Source organism: Phalacrocorax aristotelis, chromosome 10 (assembly GCF_949628215.1).
Source record: "Phalacrocorax aristotelis chromosome 10, bGulAri2.1, whole genome shotgun sequence".
In the NCBI taxonomy this organism is placed as follows: domain Eukaryota; kingdom Metazoa; phylum Chordata; class Aves; order Suliformes; family Phalacrocoracidae; genus Phalacrocorax; species Phalacrocorax aristotelis.
Genome location: NC_134285.1, coordinates 3,557,417 through 3,584,341, shown reverse-complemented (window position 1 = coordinate 3,584,341; position 26,925 = coordinate 3,557,417). Strand labels below are relative to the sequence as shown.

Sequence of the window (26,925 nt, the reverse complement as noted above, 5' to 3'; positions counted from 1 at the left end):
GCAGCACCATGCAGATCGGAGGAGCTCAGAGGCCGTCCGGGGAGGAGAAAGCAGCTCCGTGGCGAACAACCTCATCAGCGTTTCCTGTCTCACGATGGAGAAATCGCATGTGGTGAGAGGCTCTAAAAATAGTCTCGGCAAACTTTTAACCACATTTGCAGATGTTAAAGGTAAAGCCAGAGCAGCCCTGGGGGAGAAAACATCCCCAGCCGTGCCTCCCCAACGTTAACCCTCGGTGCTACTGGTGGGCTGGGCTCGGAGCTGGCACAGCTACGGGGGAGCGGATCGGAGGGCAGCAACCCCCGGGTGGGCAGCAGGGCCGAGCCGCCGTCTCGCCGCGCCGCTCTCCTCAGCGTCCCCATTAAGCGTGCCGAGGAGGACATTAGGAGCAGGAGCACGTAGCGGCAGGCTCTGTCTAACAGCGCTGCCGCCTGACCCTGATTTGTAGCAGGGCTGAGCAGGGAGGTTTGCTGTAGCGTTACAGCTCTTCCTGTGGTAATAGCTGGCGAGGCGTCACGCGCACGGTGCTGCCGGCGGCACGGGGAGGCCGCGGCCGCCGGGGCGGATGGGGTGGAAAGGAGAAGCCACTGTAGCTGGGTCGCGGCGCGCTCGCTTACGAGAGGGGAGGGAGGGGGCACGTGGGGACGCACGCTCCCGTGGCGCAAGCGGTGTTGCCACTGGGGATGCTTCTCCCTGCAGCGGCAGTGCTGGTGCCGGCACGGTGGCAGGAAGATAGCTGGATGTCACCTGTCCCTGTCCCCACCAGCCCCGTGGCCGGTGGCTTGTCCCACACGCTGCAGTGGGTGCATGCCGACTGTGCTGCCATCCCCTCGCTGCCTGCCCCTATTTCACGTTGCCGGGGCTGGGGTCACTTGGGGACAGTGGCCAGGGCTGCCAGGTCCCCAATGACACCCAAGGGACATTGTTTCACCTCCCCCGTCTCTGCCAGGACAAGGATGACAAACTGTCGGAGGGGGCTGGCCCTGCACCTGCCAGCGTGGTGGTCACAGTGAGTCTCCACGCATCATCCCTGGGCCGTGGTGATCTCTGCGTGGGGACGGATGCGTCCTGCTGCCATTCATCCCCAGGGACTTGCAGAGGCAGAACTGACTCCAGCAATGGAAATGTAAAACCTGGAGGGTTGAGCCGGCCCCCGGCATTGCTGCCCTTGTGCTGGCGAGGGTGTTCTGCCCACGAAAGGTGGAAGAGGCAGCGCTCGCTGCCTGTGAGCATCACTCCATGGTGCCGCGGTGCCCTGCGCCTGTGCCGGTCCTGCAAGCCCAAACAGGAGAGACGGAGAAACCTTTAACCTCACAAACCTGGAAGGTTGATTTGAGCCATGAGAAAGATGGAAGAGTCAGAGAGAGGGAACGATTAAAGGGAAGAAAACAAGATTCTTCAGGTTACCTTAGCTGCCCACTGCCCGATGCTCGCAGGCCCCTGGTACCTCCGCACGCAGCTTGGTGCCAGCACACGGGAGCATGCCATGGCTTTCTCTTTGGGATGGGGTCCCCAGGAGGTTTTTAATAGTTGCTGTTTGTGCAATGGCTGGGGGGAATCCGTCGCTTTCTGTCTGCCATTGCCTGGCGTCACCTCTCCTCCTGCCTGCGACTGCTGCATCCTCGCGGCTGGGTGATTGTTTGGATCATCACCGGCCTTTAACTGCAACCCTGGAGGGGAAAAACTGCCCCTCAGGGTTTTATTTAGCTAAAAAAACCCCCTCCAAACCAACCCTCAAACAGGCTGAAGCTGCGTGGTGCCTTGCAGCTGGATGGCGGGGTGCCGGGGAGCAGTGCTGGTTCTCAAGGGTCTCCACAGGCGAGAGCCGGCCACACTGGGATCGGTGTTTTGGCAAAAGGCATCACCTTGCCGGTAGGAATAATAACCAGGAGGGGGAGGGGGCCGGGGCAGGCAGACAAGCAAATCCGTTTTATCAGACGCTGCATATTTTATGAAAGCACATTTCAGCTCTTCAGCCTTGGAAAGCTTTTCATACCCTTTAATTTTCTAATAAAAAGGAATTACGTTTGCTGAAAAGCCAGTAACAAGATTCACTGTCATTGTCTTTTGTACAGACCATAATTCCTGGCTTGGGCTCCAGCCTGCAGCCCCGTTGTGTGGTCCTAGGTGTTGGTGTGGCGTGCTGGAAGGGGGCAGTGGGGGGCGACGGCCAGGCCGGCAGCGGGCAAGGGAGAGCTTTGCCAGTGGGAGCCCGTGGCAGCAACCTGGGGGTGCCAGGGGCGAAGGTGAGCGCCACGTTCGGCTGCAACCGCAGCAATGCCTTTTGGCGCCGCACACCGCATGCGGCTCCTTGCAAAAGCAGCGTCTGGTTTCGAGGCACACTGAGGTAGTTCCTGCTGGCTGTGCGTGCTTGTGAGTTGTGCCGGGGCGGCTCCAGCGCACACAGATCCGCAGGGCCTTTCCCTAGCGCTTTCCAGGCCAGGAGGGCATTTTGTGATTCCCCCCTGAGACGGGGATTTGGGAGGGTGAGGAGAACAAGGCGCGGAGGGGAGCGGTGCTTGCCGCACCCCATCCGGCAGCAGGCACTGGATCAGGCCCTGCGGCTGTGCCTCCCCCTGCACCGTTCTGCCCGGTTTTACACCATCGAGGAAGTGGGGGTTCCCCATACCTGGCTGCCCACCGGCAGGGAGGAGAGCTGCCAGTCCTCCCACCATCCCACCCATCACATCACCCGTTTCAGGGTTTTACTCCAATGGCTTTATCCGAGTGGGGAATCGGCACCACGCGGTCCGGCACTGATCCCTCCTTTGGGCGTAGCAAATCTGTGCGCACAGAGAGGCGAATCTTCCTCGCCTGCTGCTTGCATCAGACAGGGTAAGGCTAAAGCAGGACATTCATATCACCCAGGTGGGAACTGCTGGCACCTCCCAAGGGCCTGGATGCGCCGGAGTGGCTGTTCCCCTCTCTGCCCCGTTCTGGCTCCTCTCCAAGGGCACCAACTCTCTGCCGGTGGCCTTGCCGGGATGTCCCTCCCTGGCAGTGGCTGTCTGTGTTTGATGCAGGGCTGCCATCCTGGTCCCGCTCGCCATGGGAAAGCCGTCCCCAAAAACCCAGGGATCTGGCGGCTGCTGATGGGGTGGCGCGGAAGGGCAAGCGCTGACACAGGCTCGCTTCTTCCTGGCTTCACCTTGGTGAGGGGCTCGCTGCTAGCCTGGCAGGTGGGATGGCTCTTGAACCAAAACCAGGGAATTCAGTTGCCCTGTCATCAGCCTTGTAACCGTGAGCTCAAGGGCGGTGCAAGGCCCCGGCTAGGCTGGTGGACAGAACATGGCTTTCCCAGTGTTTGGGGTGGATGGGGCAGGTCACGGTTACGTGTGTGTTGGAGCAGCCAGGTGTCTCTGTGGGTGGCCCAGGATAGCGAGCCAGCGTCCCCCAGCTCTGCGCCGGCGCTGCGGACCCAGCTGGTGAAGAGGGTCATCTGGGTAGCCGGTGCTTCCCAGTCGCCGCCCTACCTCCTGGGCATCCCTGCAACCCACAGCTGTGGCACGCGAGATCCCACCGACCACGGGCTCTGCCAGCAGGCAAAGCTTGCCTGGGTGCTGGCCACGGCGCGGTGAGCAGCAACTGTACGGCACAGCTGGGGCCAGCACCAGCTCCTCCCAGCTCCCCCCAACCCCCCGGCACATCCCAGCAGTGCTTGCAGTATTGGGAGCCCTCCGCAGGCTCGCTTGCTCCCCGCGTTCCTCCCGGGGTGCATCTCTCTCAAGCCGCAGCTCTGCCTTTGCTGCGCAGGATCCCGGCCGGCTGCCACGTGGCGCCGGAGCCACGATGCCGCAGCCGCTGGCGCTCCGTCTCCCTCCGAGTTGCTCATTTGACGTTTCAGCTCACCGGCTGTTTTTGCGCAGGGGAGACGCAAAACCAGCCCGCAAACACCAATAAATATCTTCTACATCCTCCCCCCCTCCAATTCTCGTTTTCATTCTTACTTCCCAGCTGGTTTTGGGGGGGAAACGGGCTTTCAAAGCTTTCCGTAAAGGTGTGTAACAATAGGAAGCATTGCCATTTAGCCTGCGGCCGGCACAGTTTTAAATGAGGTCCCAGGTAGTCATGGTTACCTCTCCTCTTCAGTAAGAGATGACTTTTATTTCCTGCCTTTTGTATTTGCACATCTCAGATATACATTCTCCTAAACCATAATTGGTATTCACGGATAGACGGGGACGCGGGAGCAAGCTGCCGCGAGAGGGGAAGAGCCAGATGGACGCAGGGGGTGTCAAGGTCTCCAAGCCCCCAGACATCAGGAAATCTTAATTTCAAGTCATTTTTCCTCCCCTGGCAAGGGCGGGGAGGCAGGCCTGCCTCTCTGCAGCCTCAGGGCTTGTCCTGATCCCACCTTCCTGGCAGCATCCTGGTTAGCCTGGATGCTGCCCTGGGGTTTGGGATTCTCCCTGCCCATAAGCAGCGGTCCTGCAAGCCTCTCCTCGCGGAAGGGCTCCCTGGCATCCCGCATCCCCTCCCAAGCATCCCTCGATCATGCCGAGCTGGGAGGGTGGCAGAGGGGCTGCCCTGTGTCCCCCGACCCTGAGCAGGGTCCTGACCTCATGGGCACTTGGGGGACCAACCCTGCACCCTTTGATTTTTGGAGGTGAGGAGGGAAGACTGAGCGGTGGGGCCGTATGCTCAGAGCGGGCACAGCCCGAAGAGCGGGCGCGGGAGGGAGAAGCGCTCGGCAGTGATTGATGAAAGATCATAGCCTCATTCCACGGGATCATTGCTCAGAGTGTGGGCAAAGCTGTGCGTCCCAGGGGGACCATCGCCGGGATGCGTGCGAGCCTGTGTTTCAGGGCAGAGGGGATGGAAAGCCACATATTTTATGCCTCTTTTTTTTTCTCTCTCTTTCTCTGAAGCACCAGGAAAACAAAAACCCAAGCTGTCTAATCAGAGACAAGCAGATTCCACCCACTTCCTTGGAAAACTTGCATTTGCTAGGAAATCATCTAGCTGCATTTACAGCAAGCAGAGTGCCCCAGCGGTAGCTCGTGCCTTTCTGGCAGGATGATAACCAGCGCTGAACAATTATTGCGCTGGAGCGGGAGCAGCAGACATATTGGCTTTTCTCAGCCAGCAGGAAAGAATTTGCAAAACTAAGCAGGCGACTGGAGCAGCTCGGATTTGCAGCGCTGGATGCGCGGTGCCGGAGATTTGCAGCTCACCAGATTTGCTGGTGGCAGCATATCAGGGACTTGCACACCGCATGCACCTGGGCTCCTATTTACATTTTTTTTTTTTAGCAAGGGAAGGGCCTGGTTTTGCTGCCTGGAAAATGCCTCTGGTTACCAGCTCCCCTCGCAGACACTCAGGCCCCCCAGGTGTGTGCTAGGGCCAGTGGGGAGAAGTTGTTTGCTTCTTTATTTTTTTCCCCCTTTTAATGAGAAAAATGTGTTCTTGTCGAGGAGGTTGTCCTTAAAAAATACAGTGCTGGGAAGAAAGGCGGCCGGCTCTGTGACATTTACCTCTGTGGGGCTGTGATTGATGTGCAACCCCCGGTAGCCAGCCCTGTGCCAGCCCAGCTGCCCGCAGCATCACCAGGGGGAGCAGGGTCAGTCCTGGAGCTCCCAGGGGCACAACCCCAAATCCCCACTCAGGGCAAACCTCGTTTGCTCGGTTTTAACTCCAGGTGGGGATGTATGGGATTGCTGGAGTGACTGCCATCATGCTGAGGTTTTTGGTCCTTCCCCAGGCAAAACTCCCGGATTGCAGGTCCCATGTGCACCCTCGGCTGCTGCACAGGCCGGGCAAGGGGGAAGCAAAGAAATCGCTTCTCTCCAGCCTTACTGGGCTGGGAGCTAGGGTCTGGCTCCGATCCCCCTCCACCCGCTCACAGCAATTCCCTTCTCAGCTGGAGCACTGCCATTTCCAAATGGGATGCTCCAATGCGGAAAAGTGGCACGGCAGGGTTTCGGCACGGATTCACACCCTGCTCCCACTGTGGGTGTCACCTGGCAAGGACAGCGGGGCAGAACCTGGCCCGGGATACGCTACCCGGCCCCGCTTTGGATGCAAACTGCTCATCAGTTGCAATAGCAGCTGATGGAGACTCCAGTATATTAGCAGCATTAATTAAGTTACAAAAATTATGCATGTTATCAGTTATGAGATGACCTTTCATAAACTCAGTTATTAAAGCAATAAAGCATGACCCGCTGGTCCTAACCAGTTTAATGGCTGGCTAAGAGTGCGGTTTTTCACATAATACTTTTAGCAGGTCATTAGCTGAGCAATAAGATAACATGGAGAGCCTAAGTGATGCGTGCGAATGGCAGCAGAGGCAGATGTGTTGCTTGATGGGGGGACATGGAGCTGGGGGTCACCCGTCCTCCTGTGCTGCTTGCACGGGCGTGCACGGGCTCTGGTGGTGGCTGGAGTGGGTGACAGCGGCGAGGCGGGTGCTATTGGGCTGTGCCGTGCCAAAACTGCGGTGTCGTGGGGTAAACCCATTCCTGGGGTGCTGCGGGTCAGGTTTGGGGGCGGTGTCAGTCCCTCTGCAGCCCCGGTATCGCAGCCCAAGCCTGCGCCGCGGAAGGGAGACGGGCTGTCCTGACATGGCCACCCTTGGGCTCCCGGCTGCGGCCCTGGTGCTGCTGTAGGATAGGAGACCCCAAACCCTCTGTGGGGCTGGGGGAGGGATGGAGGGGCCTGGGTTCCCCCTGCCTGGTGTGTAGATGGTGCTGGTCTTGGTGTATGGATGGTGTCTTCGGGCTGAGACCCCGATTCGGGGGTGTGCAGGTTGGTCCCTGCATCCCTGCCGTGCCCACCGCAGCACCCGTGGGGACATGCCACACATCCAGGTCTGTCAGGAGGAAGCCACTGAGCCCTGGCCGCCAGGTCCTGCTCCCCTCCATGCGCCGTTGCTGTTGCTGAGCACATCCCGGCTGGGTGCCGATACCCTCCCTGCCCACGGCCACGCCGTGGTACCTGGACGGGCTGAGAGCCGCACCATGCCGCTGGCATCCCCAGCACCTCCAAAGCGCCTTTCCCCATCCCCGCCAGCCGTTTCCAAGCACTGACCCTCTCCATAAACAAAGGAGAGGGAGAGGGAGGGTGGCTGGCATGTTAATATACTCTCCCCCCCTCTTTTCCTCCCTTCATCCCTCTGGGAAAGGCCTTTGCAGATATAAGCAAACCTTGATTAAAAGCTGCCTGACAGGCAACGGCAGCAGCAAGCAGCAGGCAAGGAAGCTCTCCAAGTCCAAAGGGAGCTGCTTCTGCTGCTGCCGCTGCTGCCTCCATTCTCAGATGTCCCTGATCCTTTAATCAATCACAGCCGCGGAAGAGAAGAGCAAACACCCGTGCCGGGGCAGAGGTATGTGCATGCATTCGTTCCAGCCGCAGCCGAGGCAGCAGGGCGGCCGCGCGCCTTTGGCTGGAGGCACGGAGCCGTCCCCGAGCTTGGAGCTGCCCTTTCATCTCCCGGAGACAGCAGAGGCTGTGTCCCCACTGGCCCCTCCGACATCCCTGCGGGACCCGGCATGGAGGATGGGTCCCCATGGGGTGCAGGCAGCGGGACGGGTGCGGGCAGCCTCCTGCCTGCGTCTGCCCCCTCCCGGGGTGCTCCAGTGCAAAATGCATCCCCAGGGGAGAGATGCTTCCAGCTCCCGTCCCACTGGCTGTGCCACACGGGTGCTCACATGCTCTGGTAGCAGCAAGCAGGGAAAACGGGGTGTTTGCAGATGGGTACCCCACTGGGGAGCTGCCAGGATGGGGACAGCCGTGGAGCACCAGCCTGGGCATTGCATCTAACACAGCTGGCCAAAACCCAGCCATCCTTCGATGGCAAACCGCAGCCGGGCACATGGTTCTGCACCTGGGGATCCTGGCTCGGCAGCCCTGGGGATGGCGCCAGCGGGCAGCTGAGCCCCGTCCTGGGCTGTGTGGGGTGGGCGAGGGGTCCCCTCCAGCCCCGGGAGGGGCACGGGGCCGAGCACCAGCCGTGGCCATGCCCCAAACAACCAGCGTGCAGAGAAATCCCCCCCACCCCCGCCCTGGATGATTTGTCACCAAGTCCTGTGTGTCACCGCAGAGCTCACTCCTCGGTGAGGCTGGAGATGGGGGCGGAGGGAAGGGAAAAACGCATCGTTTTAATAAAACACAGCAAAATCCTCTCTTTCCTGCCGTGCTTCCCCAGCCTGCGTGCGGCAACGGGGGCTCTGCCCGCGTGAGGCCGGCAGGGGCAGGCAGGGACTGAGATTTCCTTGCTTATTTTTGCCGTTGCTTATTTTTAGCGCCGCGTCTTAATATATTGTGACAGTGCCCTGGGACGTACCGCGCCTCCGGTCGTATGAGAAGGTGTCTGGGGCAGAACCGCTTGACGCCGCGAACGAGTTTCAGCCAATCGCCGGCACGGCGCTGGCTAACGAGGCACCCGCCGCTAACGGGGGTCCCTGGAGGGGGCCGGTGGGGGAGTGGCAGAGCTGAACCAGTGCACTGAATTTGCCAGGGCTCTGCGGGGAGGGACTTGCTCTTGGGGGAGTCCTGGATTTTAAAGCCTTTTTATGTGTTTTAATAAGGCGGTTCTGGTAATGAGGGGCTGATCGCTGGCAGCCGCCCCGGCGGCTGAGCCTGTGTCTGGTAGGAGCCGTGTCTTTGGTCGGGGCCGTGGCGGAGAGCGGGTGCCCACGCAGATGGGGACATTGAGGGTTCGGTGTTTTGAGCAGGGACCTTGTGGGTACTGGGGGATGCTGGAGCTGCGCTGGCCAAAATCTCCCTTCCTGGAGCTTCTTTTGGGGAAGGGCTGAGTGGTTTCCACTCCAAGATGAGCCGTGCGGTTGCATTTTCAGACCTGCAAGTGGTTTTTATCCCAGCTGGCAGAGACATGGGGGCATTGGGATCTTGCTGGGACCTGGGTGGGTGTCCACCAAGCTGGAGGTCACCAGCACCAGCTCAGCCGTGGGTGCAAATCTGGCAGGGACCCCATGGCCGGGGAAGAGCCGGGCACACGGTGGTGCTGGTTTTGGCAGCAGGCATCTGCACGCGGGCGCTGCCTGCCTGCATGCCCATTAGTAACGGATCTTTGCGGAATAACCCTCCTCATTAAGGCGAGCTACCCCGTGTGTCAAAGCTGCTTTATAAAAAAATTATACTCAGCTCCAGCCAGGCTGTGCATGTATGTAAATGGAGCGATGCACAAGCCCTGACTGGGACATTGTGGGGCGGCTTAGCCCGGGACCCCCGGGAATCCCCAGTCCTCGGGGGGATTGTGGTGCTCCGGAGGGGCTGGAGAGTGCCAGAGGCGGGGGATACGCCCCAGCCACCTCCTGGGGTCTGGTAGCCCCAGTGTCTTCCCAGGATCTTGGCAGGAGCCATGGAGCTGTTTAGGGCTGGGGTGTCTCTGCGTGTCTGAGGGGGGATGCTCCCACATCCCAGCTCCAGCCCCCTCATCAACCCGGCTTTGAACCCTCCTGGCAGCACCATGACGCAGCTCCTGCCTTCTGCACCGCAGCACCTCTCTTGGTTCAGGGGAGCAGAGGAGAAAACCCCTCTTATCCACCTCACCCCCACTTTTTTATCAAGGCATCCGTGCGTGCCCAGTGCTGGTGGTGGGAGCACGGGGTCCTCCTCTGCTCCCTGCCTTGTGCCTGATCCAGAGCCCCGCTGAGCCTTCAGGGATTAAATCCTTCTGATCACACGCGTTTGGGATGTCGGAATGCTCCACACACACATTTGGGATATTGGGATGCTCCAGGGCGTGGGAGAAGCTGGAGCAAGGTGCCAGAGCTGCAGCCGTCCTGAGCGTTGGGCAGCTTTGGAGCCCATCAAGGGACACTGAGGGACACCGAGTGACACCGAAGGACACCAAGGGACGCCGAGGTCCCTCACACGGCACTGGAGCCTGTGCTGGCTGCTGATTTCCAGGAAGGAGAGCTCAACCCCGGAGCGGACCCAACAGCACCAGCCCCCACCAGCTCTGGCCACAGCATCCCCACGTGCTGGGGCATTGGCGCCTCTTTGTGCAAACGCGGCGGCAGCTCGGCGGGGAAATAAGACCCTTCTTTTTTTTGGCAGCATGTTGCTAATCAGCACGACCCAGTGCGCACCGCTGCGGGCGCGCGGCTCGCTGCTATTTAAGGAGCCTACTTGAAATACACCTGCAAGAGGGGAGAGGAGCGCCAGCAAGTAAATAACCCAGCAACCCGCCGGAATAAAAACACCGGCGGGGGCGCACGGGCAGAATGAGAAGAGATGCAGCAATTTAAGGGGGAAAAAAGAAAGAAAAATTAAGTGCAATCTGGTGATTGAGGTGGTTGGTCCCAGTTGCACCCCAGTTTTCTGTAGGGATGCTCCCTGGTCCCTGTGCTTGGCAGGGAGACCCCATCCTGATGGCTATGGTTGAGAGGTCTCGCCCACGGCCCTGGCATGGGCAGGGGGATGGATGGAGCTCCCCACCTGCCTCCCCACTCAGCGTGTTTACCACTCACTGCCATTCAGGTCCTGCCTTTTTCTGCCCCCCCCCGCCCCCTTCTTTCCCCTCCTTTTCTGAAACATTATAAATCAAACGGCTTAAAATGTAAAGCATCAAAAATTCTAAAACCTTCATCTATTATTAACTGTGACAGTAAATTCCACCTCTGAATGTTTCACATAGCAACTGTTACCAGGACTCGGTATCCGAAAGCTGATGTTCCAGCAACTTTCCATCGTGCTGCCGCCACTCCGGCAATGCCGAGACAGGCCCGGTGAGACACGCTGCTGCTCCCGACGCCTTTCCGTGGGATTGGGATGCCAGTAAAGAAACCCAGCTCGGATTTAGTAAGGCTGCTGGGTTAGGAAAGGAACTCAGCGCATGCGTGTTGGGCTGCGGGAGCCGGTGGTGGGGGTCCCCCATTGTGGTCGTCCCTCCATGATGGCCACGTAATGCCCAAACTTCATTACTTTCACCATCACATTATGGAGCACTCTAAATAATGAGGATGGGAGTCTAGTAGTTAAAATAAATGCATAGAGAGATGCTTTGCAGGGGATGGTGTTTGCTTTTCTAACACCGCTTTGCTCCAGTGGTGGTTATGGTTGTGCCCCCCAGGTGGTGACCCCCGACACGGGCAGTGGCTCTCGCTGCTCCAAGCATTGGGCTCTCAGTGAGCTCATGGTGTCCGGGCGCCCATGGGGACCGGGAGCCGGGCATTCACCGCCGGTGCATGTTCGCCTTCCCCACGCGACATCGCAGCTCTGCTCTGTGTTGTGCCCCCTGCCAGGAGGCCGGGACGGTTCTGGCTGCCACCAGCTCAGGTGGAGCCAGCTTTGGGTTGGATTTGGCTGCGTGGCAGCACTGGGACCCTGGTCAGAGGCAGGGGGAGCCCTGGCTCTGCAGCCCCGTGGGATGCTGAGCCTGGTCCGGTGAGAACCCATCCAGGACACCAGCATCCCCGGTGCGAAGCTGTGACCGTGGCGAGGCTCACACTCACATCCTCAAGCGCCCAAAACCACCCGAACCCCGCTGGCAGTGCCTGCCAAGCCGTGCCCTGTGCCCCCATGCCCTGGTGCAGGCATCCTCACCTCGCCATTGCCCCGGCTGTGCCGCCTTCCCGCAAATCCCGGTGGCTGCCCGTGCACCACCGGATCTCTGCCGTGCCGGCTGCGGGGCCAGGCAGCAGCGGCTGCTCTGCTGCCTCCCCAGGGACAGGCAGCAATTTTCCTGCTCTGAAGAAGCTTGTGAAGGTTTGAGTGAATCTGGGAAGCAAATCTAATTGGCAACCTGGTAATTCCTCGGGGGGACATGTACTTTGGTCATATCTAAGTACATTCCAGCCAGTGTTTGAGACACGCTGAATCCAAACTTGGACAGTCAAATACCGGCAGCTCTAAGCTCCTTATCTATTTCAGGCAGATTAACTCCTTAATCATCCCTTTTGGAAGTTCCCTGCCCCAAATTCCTCTCCCTTCCTCTTCACCCCCTCTCCACCTCCCCATTTTTTTCAGCAGGAACAAAAGGAACAAGCAGATTTTGCAGGGTGCGAAAGGCTGGGACTGCGCCCACGGTGATTGACAGAGTCAATAACAGGGAACCAGGAGAAGGCCTTTGGAAATCTGCCTCCCCAGTTCACTTGCCCCAGTATTTGTCTTCAGGATTTGGAGACTGGGAATGTAGAATACCGCAATAATTTATCGCATGACATCAAACCTCAATTTATTTTTTTCAAACCCCTTTTTATCCTTTTTATTTTTTCCCAGGGGATTCCTGCTCAGCATCCCCTAGCAGAGGTCCAGCCCGGGGTACCGGCTCCCACCATGCTGGCTGGGGAGATGTGCCGCTCCGCAGCCCCCAGCCCTGCTTGTGGCAAGAGATGCTCATTTTTCCCCCTCTTTCCCCCCCCGGCAGGCAGAGGAGGCCGTGCCGAGCCGCTGGGACGCAGCCGGTGCTGGCCACTGTCACTCAGGGGAGTGTCGGAGCATTACGCTTCATTACCGAGCTGTCTGCTGCTGGCGGGAGATGACTTAGAGGGCAGAGCCTGGCAGCGGCGCAGCCGAATTTGTCTCCGGTGGACAGACCTGTCTGCAGGCAGACGCCAAAGCACGGCATCCACAGGGTGCCTGTGACTGGGGGGATTTGCGCTGCTGGTGGTGGGGAGCCAGCAGTCGCTGGGTCTCAGGCTCGGGTGGTGCAATTTGGCATGGCAGCACCCCAAAAGCAAAGGCAGGAGAGGCCACAAAACCGGATTGTGGGAAGGCAAAGTGGGTACGGGGTAGTGCCCCCTGTAACCGTGGGTCCCGGTGAGGGGGTCTCAATGGGACTGGGACCACCAGTAATATTTAGTAATGCTCATCTAAAACATGGGCATAAATGTCCCCATGTGCCCACCAGCGGGGAGGGGGCATGGTGGGGACATGGCAGAGACACAGGGCACTGATGGCAAAGCCCCATCACCTCCCGACCCGCCAAAGCCGGAAGGGATGGACCCGGTGGCGTGGCCGGGAGAGCTGGAAATGTCCTGGGGGGTAACAGATACCAATCATCATCTGGGGTCTCCAGGGCTGCTGGGGATGGAGACCCCTGCCAGGGGAGGAGGTCCAGGACTCCGGCATGGGGCTGGGGCACGAGCCTGCTCCATCCCTGTGCTCCCAGGCTGGCATTTCCCAGCCCGGCAGTGCTGGCTGGGGACCGGAGCCCCAAGACTGTGTACAAACCTGGACCGTGCCAGAAGTGAGGAAAGCGAGGCACAGCTGGAGAGCAGTCCTATCCCAGCCGGGTTCCCCATGCAGGGTGCAGGGTGGCTCCGAGCTGCGGTGCTGGGCAGGTGCCAGGTCCTGCCGCCGGGTTTGGCGTGGTTTTGCCAGGCCAGAGGGCCTGGCGGGCACCCGCGGGCCGGCACAGCCTGGGGACCATGAGCCATCCCCATCGCGTTCCTCAGGGAGCGCAGCGTCGCGTGTTCATCCATGAGCAGCCGGCTCGCGAGACAGCCGCATGCAGAGCGGATCCGGGACAAGGATCCATTTGCTCTCCCATCCTTGGAAAAGCTTTTATTCGCTTTTATTTTTGTTGCAAGCGGCGTGAACCACATGGGGCCTGAGCATCGCCGGGGAGAATACCGTGGGGCACCCCGCTTTCCTCGCCCAAAGAGGGGGGGGTCCCACAGCACCTCGAGGGTCCAGCACCCACCTCCCTCCGGGTAACGAACCAGCATCTTGTTTATATAGTTTCAGCTAAACAGCTTGTCCGGCAGCCGTACCAATGAGCGAGCGGCTGGGAGGCTGCTCCGTGGGGAGGGTCTCGCCGGCAATTTGCATATGAGCGGCGCAGGAAATATTGCAAGCAATCAGGCGGCGGCGGCCCTGGGCGGCACGGCTGACGGGCCGCATCTGGAGAGCCGCAGAGCAGCGCTTCATCACCAGCAGTGATTGCCGGCATCGCTCCGGTTGCTCTGCTCCCCCCGCCCTTTCCTTGCAGGGATGCGGTTTCCTTCTGGCATCAAGGGGAAACTGAGGCAGGGGGCAAAACGGTGCTGGGGGGAGTGTGTGTGATATTAGCGGTCACAATAATGATTGAAATGGTTAATAATTATTGGAGTCGAAGCGAGTCGGGGCGAGAGCTGGAGGGGAGGGAGGAAGCGAGGAAGGAAGAAGGATCCCGACCCGTCAGGCACAAAATGAGTACAGAAGAAAAACGGGAGCATGCCAAGACCCGGCCAGGCTGTCGCCTTGCGCCGGCACCGTACTGGCACCGTGCCGGCACCGCACCACTCGCATGCTTCGAGGCCGGAGGGTTGGCTGAAGGTCATAGCAGCGGTGAGTGGCTGCCCCACAGCCGCCCCATGGCCATGTTTGTGCCCGTCGGTGCCCCTGGCGCGGGCTCCTTTTGCCTGTCCTTGCGGGCGGCTGCCTGCGCCGGCGGCTGCAGGCAGGTCTGCAGCAGGATTTAGGTGCGGAAGCTGGGAGAGCCGGGTCCCTCCTTAACCTCAGCCATATTTCCAGCCTCCTGACGGGCTTGTTTTCCTCTCCCCACCAGCGCCTCAAGGTTGATGTCAATCCCCTTGCTGGGGAGTGAGAACACACGGCGCCCTCCCTCCATGTTGCGTCCAGCGATGAATTTTGCTCCGGAGTGCACTTCCCCACCGGAGAAGGAATTTGCTCAGGAAGGCTCAGGCTGAGCATCTGCTTTGCTGTGAGCCTCCAGCCTTTTTTATGCCTTTTTTATTTTTTCCCTTTTTTCCCTTAATTTTTTCCCTTTTTTCTTTTCTTTTTTCTTTTTCTTTTTTCTTTTTTCCTTGTTTTTTTTTTTTCTCTCTTTTTCACTTTCTTCTTTTTTCTTTTTCCTTTTATCTTTTTCCTTGTTTTTCTCTCTTTTTTAGTTTTTCTTTTTTTCTTTTTTCCCTTCATTTCTTTCCTTTGTCTTTTTCCCCTTTTTTAACCTTTTGTTATCTTTTTTTCTCTTTTTTTTTTCCTCCCTTGCTCTTCAAATCCTTTCCTGCCAGCTGGCATTTTCCGGCAGCAAGAAAAAAACACAACTTGCTCTGACTCTCCGAGCCTCCCCATCCTCCCCAGCCCAACCCTCTGCAAACCTCCCAGCCCTGACATCAAGGACCCAAACCGCTCCCTCCAAAATAAAGGAGGAAAAACCAAAGGGAAAGCGGATGGAGCTGGCGGACGAGCCGGATTTCCATGCGAGGGGATGAGGTTGGGGAGGCCACGGGCTTCCCCTGGCAAGCGACAGAGAAACCGGGGCCAGCAGAAACGTTGAGTCATGAGTGTGGTTTGCAGGCAATGTTTTTTTCCCTGAGTAAAATTCCTCTCTGAGGAGGAGCAGAGGTGGGGGGGGGGGAGGGGGGCGCAGGGATAAAGGACTGTGCCCCCCAAATGGGGCATTGCCCTGGTGCTGATGGGGATGCTCCCCATTGCAATGGGAATTCCTGAAGGGGGGATTTGGCGGGGGGGAACCTGCCTAGGGAATTCCCCAGCAGTTGGATGGGAGGAGCAGCGTGATCTGGGGGGGGCTGCAGGAGATGGGGACCCCATCCCTCCACCTCCTCCTCGCTACCCGCATCCGCCCACCCCCGCGCAATGGGCGGCGCAGCCCCAGCTCCATTTATCATCATCTGCGGGCAAGTGAAGTGTGCAGGGAACAGCTGCTCTGGTCGGCTGAGCGCCGAAAGGGGGGGGGAACGCGGTGATGGGGGGAGGCGGGGGGCTGGGGTCTGCCCTGCGGGTAACCCCCCCCAGTCGCTGCGCCGGGACAGAGCGTTGGCACTGTGGGAGGTGGCGGTGGTGATGGGGTGGGAGGATGGGGGAGAGGGTGTGTTAACGGGGTGCATTGGAGAGAGGGTGTACTAAAGGGCTTTATTGGGGTGCGTTAAGAGGGTGCATTAGTAGAATACATTGGAGGGAGGGTGCATTAAAGGGGTTCATTGGATGGAGGGTGCGTTAGCAGGGTGCACTGGAGAGAGGGTGCATTAACGGGGGGCATTAGAGGGTACGTTGAAGGGGGAGATGCATTACCAGCAGATGCACCCAATCGGGGGGACCCAGCCCTGCCGCACTGGGTGCCATCGCCCAGTGCCAGGCACAGCGGGAGCATCCACGAGGTGCAGGGACAGACGGACAGCGGCAGCTCTACCACCTCCTGGAGGGTTTGACTCTGCCCCAGGCAAGCCCCACGGGTCCCTTTGCACTGCCCGAGGGTCTGTCTGTCTGTCCGTCCCCCCCAGTTCCTCTCATTCCCAGCTCCTGGGGGCAGGATGCTCTTTCCCAGGCTGTCCCACACAACCCAGCCCCCCCGGCTCCCCCCACAACCTCCCCTATTCTCTCCTCCCTTAATAATCAAATTCTCCGGAGCAGTTTGTGGTGTGGCAGCCAGCCAGAAAGGGTTTCTTTAAACTCCACCAGCTCGCAATTAAACAAATCCGAGGCTGACGCTCCTTGATAGGCGCTTATTCCCCCCTGACAGCCACCGAAGGGGCCGAGGGAGGGGGGCCTTATCCCTTTGCTCTCCCCATCTCCAACGCTGCCTCACCGTGTGCAGTTGCACCCCTGGGTGGGGGGCTGAGGGCTGGGAGGAGGTTTGGGGCAGGGAGTGGGTGCCCACGGTGTCAGCGCTGCTCTGATGGCGAAGCATCCCCCTGCGAGAGCACGCTGCTATTTTTAGTCGTTGAGTCCTTGTTGATGGCGCAGCAGCAAAGGCGAGGAAGCAGCCGGAGGAGCAGCAGGGCTGGGGGGTGCTAGATCAGGCCCCGTGGGATGAGCAGCAGCTGGGAAGCGAGGCCAGGGAGCGGGGAGATGCCCGCTGGCCCCGGGGCCGAGATGCTGGGAGGTCTTGGGTGCTTACCGAGAGTCCCCTGCCATGGAAAGTCCTGGGCTGCCTTCAGAGGGCTCCGGATCCGGCCCTGCCATGTCCCTGCCAGCCAACGGGAACGGGGAGGAAAGGAGAGAAGGCAGGGAAGGAAGGAGAGGTGGGGGGGAGGAATAAAACCAAACCCAGCCACGCAGCACAAATCCTCCTGAGCAGCAGGCAGGCAGGCTACGCGCCACCGCGTGAGCGGGTGTCTGCAGCAGCGGGGCTGTGCTGGCCTGGCAGTGCCATGCAGTGCCCCGGCTCGGCTCCCGGCACCAGCCCCATGCATCATGTCAGCCCCATGCACTGCAGCATGGCCTGGTGCAGCACAGCATGGCCCCGGGTCATGCACCAGCTCGGGAAGGTGCAGCGGGTCCTGTGCATCCCCAAAGGGTGATGTCAGGGTGGTGCTGGGAGCTATGGGGTTGGCTGGGCTGTCCACGTGTCCCTGTGGACTAAGGGGACAGGATGCTCCGGGGTGGCTGTAGCCAGAGGTGAGTGTGGCTCCTTGGATTGCAGGGACAGGATCTGGCTGGCTCTGGGCACCGCGATCAATTCCCATCACGCGGGCAGCAGGAGCCGGGCTGGAAACTTCTCTGGGGCTGGGGGAGCACGTCCGGCAGCGATGCGGTGGGGGGAGTGAGTGCGCAGGGCCCCAGGGCTGCAGCCGCCTCTCCCTCCCGGGAAGGGCCATAACCTCGCTGCTGTCGACAGCTTGATTTGATGCCATTAAAGCGTTTGCTCGGAAACAGCCTACATCAGGCAGCAACATCTGTTACGGCCCTTCTCCAGCAAAGCTGTGGCAGAGCCGAGGGCAGAGCTGGCCTCCGGCTCTGCCGACAGGTCCAGGTGCTACCGGTGACAAGTCTGTCTCCTCCTGGCCCGGAATGGCAGCATCCCACCCCCAGCAGAGCCCGGTGCCCGGGTGGCCTGCAGGGAGATGGGGCCGTGGCTCCGGGCAAGGCACCTCGCTCAGCACAGGATTTTGGCTAGCCTCGATGGGGAAGCAATGGGCAGTCCTGGCCACATCTCCTGCCTGATGGGCCTCATGTTGCACGTTGTGACCCCTGTAAGAAGATGCCATGGGGTGGAGGATGAGCCCCAGGACTGCCAGGCACTGGGACGTGGCTGAGGCTAGTTGTCCGCATGGCCTGGTCCTGCCACGGGGCCTCCACCCACACACGTGCATACCCTTCTTGCGTGCACAGTGCTGCACACCCCGCGTGCGTGCACACCCCGCACACATGCACACCCCGCAGACATGCTCCCGTTGTGCATCCCCTCTGCGAGCTGATGAGCGACCCACCCCCTTGCACCAGGTGCTTTTGCTCAGCCTGGCATTGTCCCAGCTGTTTGAAAAAGTAACAATAATTAATTAATAATAATGATTAATAATAAAAGAGAAAGGGGGAAGAAAGCTCCCCTTAAAGCACCAGCCCAGGATGTTCTCAAGCCGATTTCATTTTTCAAACCTGCTTCCACGTGGAGTGTGAGGGGCCCTTTTCTCCCTTTAATTTTCTCGCCGCCACCCGGGGCTGCCCCAGGGGCCTGGCTTTGATTTTGCTGCCTTTGTTCCAGCAGCCCCAGCGCAGGACAGGGCAGCACCGCGCCTGCACTGTGGAAGGGGCTTTCACGCCGGCCTCACTGGTTTTTAGTTGACCCATCTTTTCCACGAAATCTAGGCTTTAACCACATCCAGTTGCCGGTGCAGCCTGCGAGATGCGATACAGGGAAGCGACATGGGAAGTGTCCAAAAAGGGTTGGGGAGATGGTGTGGGTGGCCCCAAGCCTGGCTCCAGTGGTGCCAGAGGTCACCATGCGATCGGTGCATCCCTGAGCTGCCAGCGGTTATGGAAATATAACTAAATAAAGCCCCGTGTGTGTACGTAGACCCCGAAAAGGTGCTGAGTTGTTACCGGCGTCCACAGGGCGCTGGGAGGAAAGGGGGCCGAGGTGGGACTGGTCAAACCAGCGGTGCGATTTGTGCGGCTACGGCAGAGCCACTGACAGAGGGGCCATCTGGTGCCATGCGCCGTTTGGCACGCTGTGGCAGTGACGCGAAGGTGGCAGGGGGACACGTGGGGACACACTTGTGTGTGTCCCTAGCTTGGGGATGCCCAGGGTGGCCAGGGAGCAGGGCTGGGCTCAGCTCTGCCGGTGGGTGCTGGGTGTCAGACACCACCAGCGCCCCATCCCCTTCCCTCGTTACACTCATCACCTGAATGAAGGCAGAGGGGACAGCACCGGCTGCACCGGCGTCACCGCTGCGGCACGGCGCCAAGGGAGCGGCACCAGGGAAGTCCCCAGGGAGCTGCAGACCCTTGAGGCTGCCCTAACCCCAGGTCCCAAAGCTCAGGTCACTGCCGAAACAGGCATATGCTCCCCCAGTGCCTGCGACCCACTGGTGCTGGGGACAGGCAGGATGAGTCCCCCCTGCCACCGGGCCCTTCATTAGCTCATGGGGCCCCCACAAGCTGCTCTGCTGCCTCTGAGATCAAACCGGCGACCCAGGTGCTTTCCTGCACCTAACACAAGCGGGGCTAGGAAATGGGGAGGTTTAATGACGATGGTGGTGAGGCGCTCGGCTAATAGACGTCTGCTGGCGGGAGCAGACAGCTTCCAGATGGTATCGCACCGGGACAGGGGGGATCGGCTGGGTCCGGGGGGGCTGCGGGAGGCAGCAGCAGGCAGAGACAGGCAGAGCCAGCAAGTTGAAATGACTTTTTTTGCAGCCTGCGGTTCTGGCCCTCCACACTGCTGCTTCCAGTAATTAGCCCAATAATTAAAAAGAATGGCGATAAGCGGGGTGTTCAGAAGGGCTCGCAGGATCCCGGCGTCCCTGGGGAGGGCATGCAAGGAGGGGGGTAAGTGATTTGCAGAGGCAAAGGGCAGTGGGTGCGTGAAACGCAGCGCACCAGGGCTGGGGACCCCAACACGGTGCAGGGGGGTCACTGTGCCATGTGGGGCAGGCGGGGAGGGGGTTTGTTCGCCCTGCAAAGACGGGGTAAGCAGCAGAGATAGGGAAGGCTCCCAGCAGCAGGGTTAGGAGGGCTGGCTGGCCATGCCACAGGCAAGGAGGAGGCAGCCAGACTCCTGCCACCCCCCAGCTGGCAGGCACCACGCTGCGAAGTGGGCGATGCAGCATAGGGCGATGCAAGGAGATATGATAAAGCACGATGCAGGGCGGTGCAAGGTGAGGTGATGCCACATCAAGCGATGTGATGTGGGGCGACACAACGCGATGCAGAGCGATGCGAGGTGATGCAAAGCCAGCTGCTGCGATCTAGGGCGATACAGGGCGGTGCAATGCAAGGTGATGTGCTGCAAGGCGATGCGATGCAGGGTGATGCAATGCAAGGCGATGTGATGTGATGCGGAGCGATGCAATGCAAGGCGATATGATGCAGCATGATGCAAGACAACATGATGCAGGCCGAGACGGTGCAGGGTGATGCCATGCAGGGTGATGCAAGGTGATGCAGGGTGATGCGATGCAGGGCGATGTGATGTAAAGCGATGCGCTGCAGGGTGATGCAAGGCGATGCAGGGCGATGCGAGGCGATGCACTGCCAGGTGCTGAGCTCCAGGGCGCCGGCGAGGCGATGCAGCGCCAGTGGGGCGATGCCACGGCAGGCGAGGCGATGCCCCCGCGGCGCACGCGACGCTGTCCCTCTCCGCGCGCGGCCGCGCTCCCCAGCCCGCCGCGGTGGGGATGCTTCATTTGAATTCTCGCCTCTCTCTCTTCGCAGATAACGAGCCCGCGCCATGCAGTCCTTTCGAGAAAGGTGTGGTTTCCATGGCAACCAGCAGAGCTACCAGCCGACTTCACAAGATACATCACGCCTGGAGAATTACAGGCATCAAAGTCAGGCAGGGCCGAACTGCGAGCGGCAGAGGCTGGTGGCGAAGGAGTACTACAGTCAGCAGCAACTGCCGTACTCAGGCTACGAGAACAGCGCCGTGGAGAAATACCACCGGGGAAACAAGCAATTAGCAGGGCAGCAGCTGCAAGGCAGGCCGGCCTTTTCCAATTACGCCGTGCAGGAGAACAGCCCCTATCCGGCCCGTTATTCAGGGGACGAGAGCTTGCAGGCGTGGGGCGGCCAGCCGCAGGCGCTGCCCGGTGGCGTGGCCAAGTATGAGGACAGCCTGATGAAGAAGACGGCGGCATCGCTGGCGGGCGGGCGGGCGTACCACGAGCCGGCGGCCACCCCTCTGCCCTTCCGGACTCACTTTCAGCAGCAGCAGCAGCAGCAGCAGCAGCAGCAGCAGCAGCAGCAACAGCAGCAGCAGCCGTCTGCACTCCCCTACCCCAAGCTGCAGCGGCAGAAGCTACCAAATGATGTTTCCTCGCCCATGCCCTTCTCGCAGAGCCCTCACTTCGGGCAGCACTCACAGTCCTTCCCCGCCTCCTCCACCTACTCCTCGGTGCCGGGGGGCAGCCAGCCTGCACACTCCTACAAGAGCTGCACGGCGCCCTCAGGGCAGCCGCCGCTGGAGCGGCCCCTGAGCAGCGCTGCCAGCCTGGCCCCCGGTCCCCGCGTGCCCAACCTGCATGGCTACCAGCCCAACCGCATCGGCTACGAGCAGCCCCCGCAGCCGCCGCCACAGCCCCCGCAGCCGCCGCCGCCGCAGCCCCCGCAGCCACCGCAGCCCCCGCAGCCGCCGCAGCCCTTGCAGGGGCGGCATCATGCCCCGGAGACCCTCCACTACCAAAACCTGGCCAAGTACCAACATTACAACCAGCCAGGCCAGACCTACTGCCAGGGCGATGCGCCGCCTGTCCGGACACCGGAGCAGTACTACCAGACCTTCAGCCCCAGCGCCAGCCACTCGCCGGCTCGCTCTGTCGGCAGGTCCCCGTCCTACAGCTCCACTCCCTCCCCGTTGATGCCCAACCTGGAGAACTTCCAGTACAGCCAGCAGCCCCTGAGCACCGGCACCTTCCCAGCCGGCATCACCGACCACAGCCATTTCATGCCGCTGCTGAACCCTTCTCCCACCGACGGGACGAGCCCCGACGCTCAATCTGGGAACTGCAAAAACTTGCAGAAGGAGAAGCTGCCCGAAAACCTGCTGTCAGACCTGAGCCTCCAGAGCCTGACAGCGCTTACCTCCCAGGTGGAGAACATCTCCAACACCGTCCAGCAGCTGCTGCTCTCCAAAGCGGCTGTGCCCCAGAAAAAGGGCATCAAGACCCCAGCGAGGACCCCTGAGCAGCTCAAGGGGCAGCACTGCAGCCCTGAGAGCAGCACCTACTCGGCAGAGCAGGTGGGGACACCCCTGTCTGACCCACTGAGCACCCCCCAATCCGTCCATGCTGAGACACAGGACACTGACTATCTCAGCGGGTCAGAGGACCAGCTGGAGAGGAGTTTCCTGTACTGCAACCAGAACCGCAGCCCTGCCCGCGTCAACAGCAACTCTAAGGCGAAGCCGGAGTCGGTGTCTACCTGCTCTGTGACCTCCCCGGATGACATGTCCACCAAATCAGACGACTCCTTCCAGAGCATCCACGCCAGCCTGCCCCTGGAGACCTTCACCAAGTACGTGACCAACGAACGGGACTGTCCTCGGCTGCTCCTCAGTGCCCTGTCCCAGGAGGAGCTGGATTCCGAGATCATCGTCCTGCAGGATGCCATCAGCGAGAAGGCGGACAAAGCCTGGGCCAACTCGCCCATGCTGAGCAAGGAGGCTACCAAGTCCCCCTTCCAGCTGGAGAACCACCGGCCCTGCCTGGACTCCATGGTGAAGGGCGCCTGGCCCAGCCAGGGGGACTCTAGCACGCTCACCGAGCCCCTCAAGCTGGACAAGGCTTCGGGGGGCAGTGCAGGGAAGGACTTCAGTGAGGAGGTGTACGAGGGTCCCCAGGTGGAGTTCACAGCCACCGAGACCAAGGACGCGCTGAAGGACGCGGCCCCACTTGCGTTCAACTCCAAGCCCAGCATCCCGGCGGCAACGTCGAGCACAGGGGCCACCGGCTACAGCTGCTACTCGAACACCACCGCCAACTCGGTGGGGTCCGAGAACACCATGGAGCACTTTGAGTGGCCGGAGGAGAGCCTGGGCGAGGCATGCCTGCGGTGGAAGGAGCTGGGCTCGGGCCTGCAAGCCACTGACCTCCCCAAGGGCTTGTTCCCCAGCAAACTGGTGGGCTCCTGCAAGGAGAAAAAAAATGCCTGCGGCTTGGATCTGTGCGACGGCGAGCAGCCAGCCAAGAGCGAGACAGCCCAGGACTTTGGCCAGCAGGTGATGGAGGAAGAAGAAGAGGAGACCCTGACCTACGATGAGGCCACGAAGGCAGACAGCGAGAGGTGGCTGCAGGACACCCGGCACTGCTGCTCAACCGGGGACTTCAGCGAGATCCCCATCATTTCCTCGCCGGAGCTGAAGGAGTCAGACCTGGAGGCGGAGGAGTACTCCTCGCTCTGCGAGCTGGCCGGCTCAGAGCAGAAGTCGGTGACGTACGATGCTTCACCACCCAAGCCCCCGGAGATGCCCGCTGTGCTGTCCTCCAGCGAGGTGCCCGTGTCCGCCGAGGAGACCGTCAGCACGGTGGAGAAGGAGAGCTCGGCTCCTGCCCCGCGTCTCTCTGGCCAGTCCGTCATCCTGCTGGGCCCTGCTGTGGGCACGGAGACCAAGGTGAAGAGCTGGTTCAAGTCCTCCCTGCCCCACATCCAGCCTGAGGAGGGGAGTGGTGGAGGGGAGACATCCCACCCGGAGGCAGCCAATGCCGAATCTGCCCTGTCTGTCACGGTGAAGCAGCAACTCGCCCCCGAAAATGTGCTAGGGAAGACGGAGCCTGTCTCACGAGGCAAGAGCCTCCGCAACAAGCGAATCCACTGCCGGCTGCCAGATGGGGATGGCCCAAGCAGCGCCGTGCCGAGCCCCTTCGATGACTTGCCGGCAGCTGGCGGCGTGACCGGCGCCTGCCTCGGGCCAGACGGCCAGGTGGAGATACCGAGCAAGAACGCCCACAGCCAAACGCCCTGGTTTCCAGCCGAGGGTCTGCCAGCGCGCATGTGCACCCGCTCCTTCACTGCCCTCGCCGAGCCCCGCGCCCCGGCCCCGCTGGAGGCGCTGAAGGCCCCCGCGCACCAGGAGAAGCTGGGGAAGAAGCCCGCCTGTGGCGTTAAGCAGCGGGTGGCTTTCAAAGCCAGAAAGCGCAGCGGGCGGCCGGCCCCCAAGGTGGTCCAAACCGCTGGCGATGCCACCCTTCTGGTGCCTGGCTTGGTGACGGCGGAGGAGGCGGTGGGGCCGACGCTGCCAGAGGGGGATGTGGTGGAGGTGGGTGAGAGGGACCAGCGGTCGATGATCCTGCGCTCCCGGACAAAGACACAGGAGGTTTTCTACACTAAGAGGCGGCGGGGCAAGCGGGCAGCCGACGTCCGGCTGAAGAACTGCAAGGCGCCCAAAAAGCTCATCCCCAACAACCACCTCCCACCCGCCTTCAAGCTGGCAGCCCCAGGCAGCCCCCACAAGGAGGGCAAAGTGGGTGCCCGGATGAAGCTGCCCAAAGCGGGGCCGGGCATGGGGGGCAAGATGTCCGAGCGGCCCCTGCACTCACTGAAGAGGAAGTCCACCTTCATCTCCCCCATCCCTGCCAAGAAGAGGAACCTGGTCCTGCGGAGTAACAGCGGCGGCGTGAAGGAGGAGAAGCCGGAGGCCCCCCCCAGCCTCTTCAAGAAGATGCCCGTGGCCAAGAAGGTGAAAGCCAAGCTGCCCCCCAAGAGCTCCGGCGAAGCCATCCCAAAGCCCCCCCTGCCAAAGGAGGCCCCCGATGTCTGCATCAAGATCACCTCCCGGGCGGCCTTCCAGGAGGCCACCAAGACCAAAGTGTTGCCTCCCCGCAAGGGCCGCGGCCTCAAGCTGGAGGCCATCGTCCAGAAGATCACCTCGCCCAACCTGAAGAAGTTCGCCTGCAAACCAGCAGCCACAGCGGTGGCAGCCACGGCGGCTGCTTATGGCACGTCCCTGAGCCCGGCGGGGGTGGAGAGGGAGCGGGCAGTGAAGCACAGCGGAGCGGCCCCGGTGGCGGGCGACGCGCGGCTGCTCAAGCCGGCAGCGGCGCAGAAAGCACCTGCCATGCCAGTGGCCGAGCATCTCTGCCGAAACCCCGCCGGCCGAGCACCGAAGGGGAAGCTGGGCGGTGGGAAGAAGCTCTCTGCCGATGGCTTCCAGGGGGAGGCCTGTGCTCCGGCCCTGGGGGCCCAGCCCAGCTCCACCATGGCAGCCAAGAGCCTGGGGCTCCTGCCGAAGAAGAGGAACCGCAAGGGCAAAGCGGCAGCGCTGGGCATGGCCAAGGCACCCCTTGGCCCCACACCACCACTGCTGCCCCGGGAGCGTGCGGCTGGCCCAGGCGGTGGGGAGGAGGTGCCACGGGAGGGCAAGAAACCAAAGAGCGAGGAGAAGGAGGTGGTGGGCGGCGAGGGCCCCCCCGAGGGACGCCCCGCTGCTGGGCCGGCGCGGGGGCCGAAGCCGCGGGCCAACCACTCCAACTACAACGGCTACTCCAAGCGGCAGCGGAAGCGACTGGCCCACGGCAAGGCCAAGGCGGTGCCGGCGCGGTGCAAGAGCCGCGGCAAGCGGCGGCGGCAGGCACAGCAGGCCCCGCTGCTGCATCCCGCCGAGCCCGAGATCCGGCTGAAGTACATCTCCTGCAAGCGGCTGCGGGCGGACAGTCGGGCCCCCCCCTTCGCCCCCTATGTCCGCGTGGAACGGCGCGGCGAGTTCACCACCGCTTGCACCGTCATCAATTCGCCCGGTGAGGAGGCACGGCTGCAACGGGGACCATCCGGGCCGGCGCCACGACCGCGGGCAGCCCTGCCCGCCTCCTCCACCATGCACATGGGGCCGGTGGTGTCGAAGGCGCTGAGCGCCGCCTGCCTGGTCTGCTGCCTGTGCCGCAACCCCGCCAACTACAAGGACCTGGGGGACCTCTGCGGGCCCTACTACCCTGAGGACTGCCTGCCCAAGAAGAAGTCGCGGCTGAAGGAGAAGGCACGGGCAGAGGGGCCGGGCGAGGATGCCATCCCGCCCGCCGTGGCCGAGCGGGCACCCCGAGGGACAGAGGGTGGCTGCGGTGCCGGCAGCAAGGCGTCGCGGCCGGAGGGTGCCGCCGAGGCGGCCAAGCAGAGCGCGCTGCGCTCCAGCCCGCGGGGCATGTTTCGCAGGCTGCAGAGCTGCTACTGCTGTGACGAGAGGACAGAGGGCGAGGAGGCGGCCGAAAAGCCCCGGCGGCACGAATGTCACAAGGCCGAGTCCCCGCCGCAGGAGCCGGCGGGCGACACGCAGGAGCACTGGCTGCACGAGGCCTGTGCCGTATGGACCGCTGGGGTTTTCCTGGTGGCGGGGAAGCTCTACGGGCTGCAGGAGGCCGTCAAGGCGGCTGCCGACCTGGTAAGAGCTCGGCTGCCTGCCCGGTATGGCACGACCCCCTGGGGCAGCATCTCCCGCTGGCCTCCTTCAGCTGAAGCCATTCCCGCGGCTGCACCTCCAGCCGGGATGAAAATTAATAGGGTTGGCCCTGATGAGTTGTCCTGGGAGAGCGGGGTGGGTGTTCAGGTGCCATGAACCCCACTGGTTTCCCGCAAGATTTGTGCTGCTGCGTCTCTGATAGCACCCAAAACCCCCCCTTTTAGGCACAGAAGCGTAGTTATGTTGTTACGTTTTGGGAGGGTGGCAGGGTTCCCCCCGGGACCATGAGGATGCTGAGCCCGCTGTGTTGCATCCCCCAGCCCAGCTGTGCGTCGCAGGGTGGGTGGCTCGGCACGGGACAGACGCAGCCTGGCGAAGGCAGGATGGGAGATGAAAATGGGTGCGACGTGGCCTGATGCCACAGTGATGGGCAGCAGGGGAAAAGGAGCTGGAGGGAGGGGGTGGCCCTGACATGTTCCTCTCCCAGAGTGAGAGGAGAACAGGCACATCGAGCGAGTGAAATAGGGAGAATGCTGCTGGGAGACCACCAAGGCGACATGGGGTTTCTTGTGCTGGGGAGAGGGATGGGAGAGCCACCCAGCAGAGGTGGGGCAGGGGGCCTCCAGCAAGCCCCCTGGTACCAAGTTTGGGGTTGGCTGTGTCCAGTGTGTCATCCCCACGTGTGTGTGCTCACGGCGTGGCTGTGTGGAGGCTGCTGCCCTCCCCCTGCC

The 26,925-nt window shown here is 61.4% G+C and overlaps 1 protein-coding gene across 5 annotated transcripts in view; it reads left to right on the top strand.

The window, feature by feature from the left end:
* RAI1 (retinoic acid induced 1) overlaps positions 1–26,925 on the top strand; it is a 76,556-nt gene that overhangs the window by 46,420 nt on the left and 3,211 nt on the right. For all 5 annotated transcript variants that reach the window (XM_075104752.1, XM_075104748.1, XM_075104751.1 and 2 more), the window contains one exon: positions 20,527–26,176. In XM_075104752.1, coding sequence (XP_074960853.1) covers positions 20,543–26,176 — 5,634 coding nt within the window. In that variant the 5' untranslated portion in view covers positions 20,527–20,542. The remainder of the gene's footprint in view (positions 1–20,526; positions 26,177–26,925) is intronic.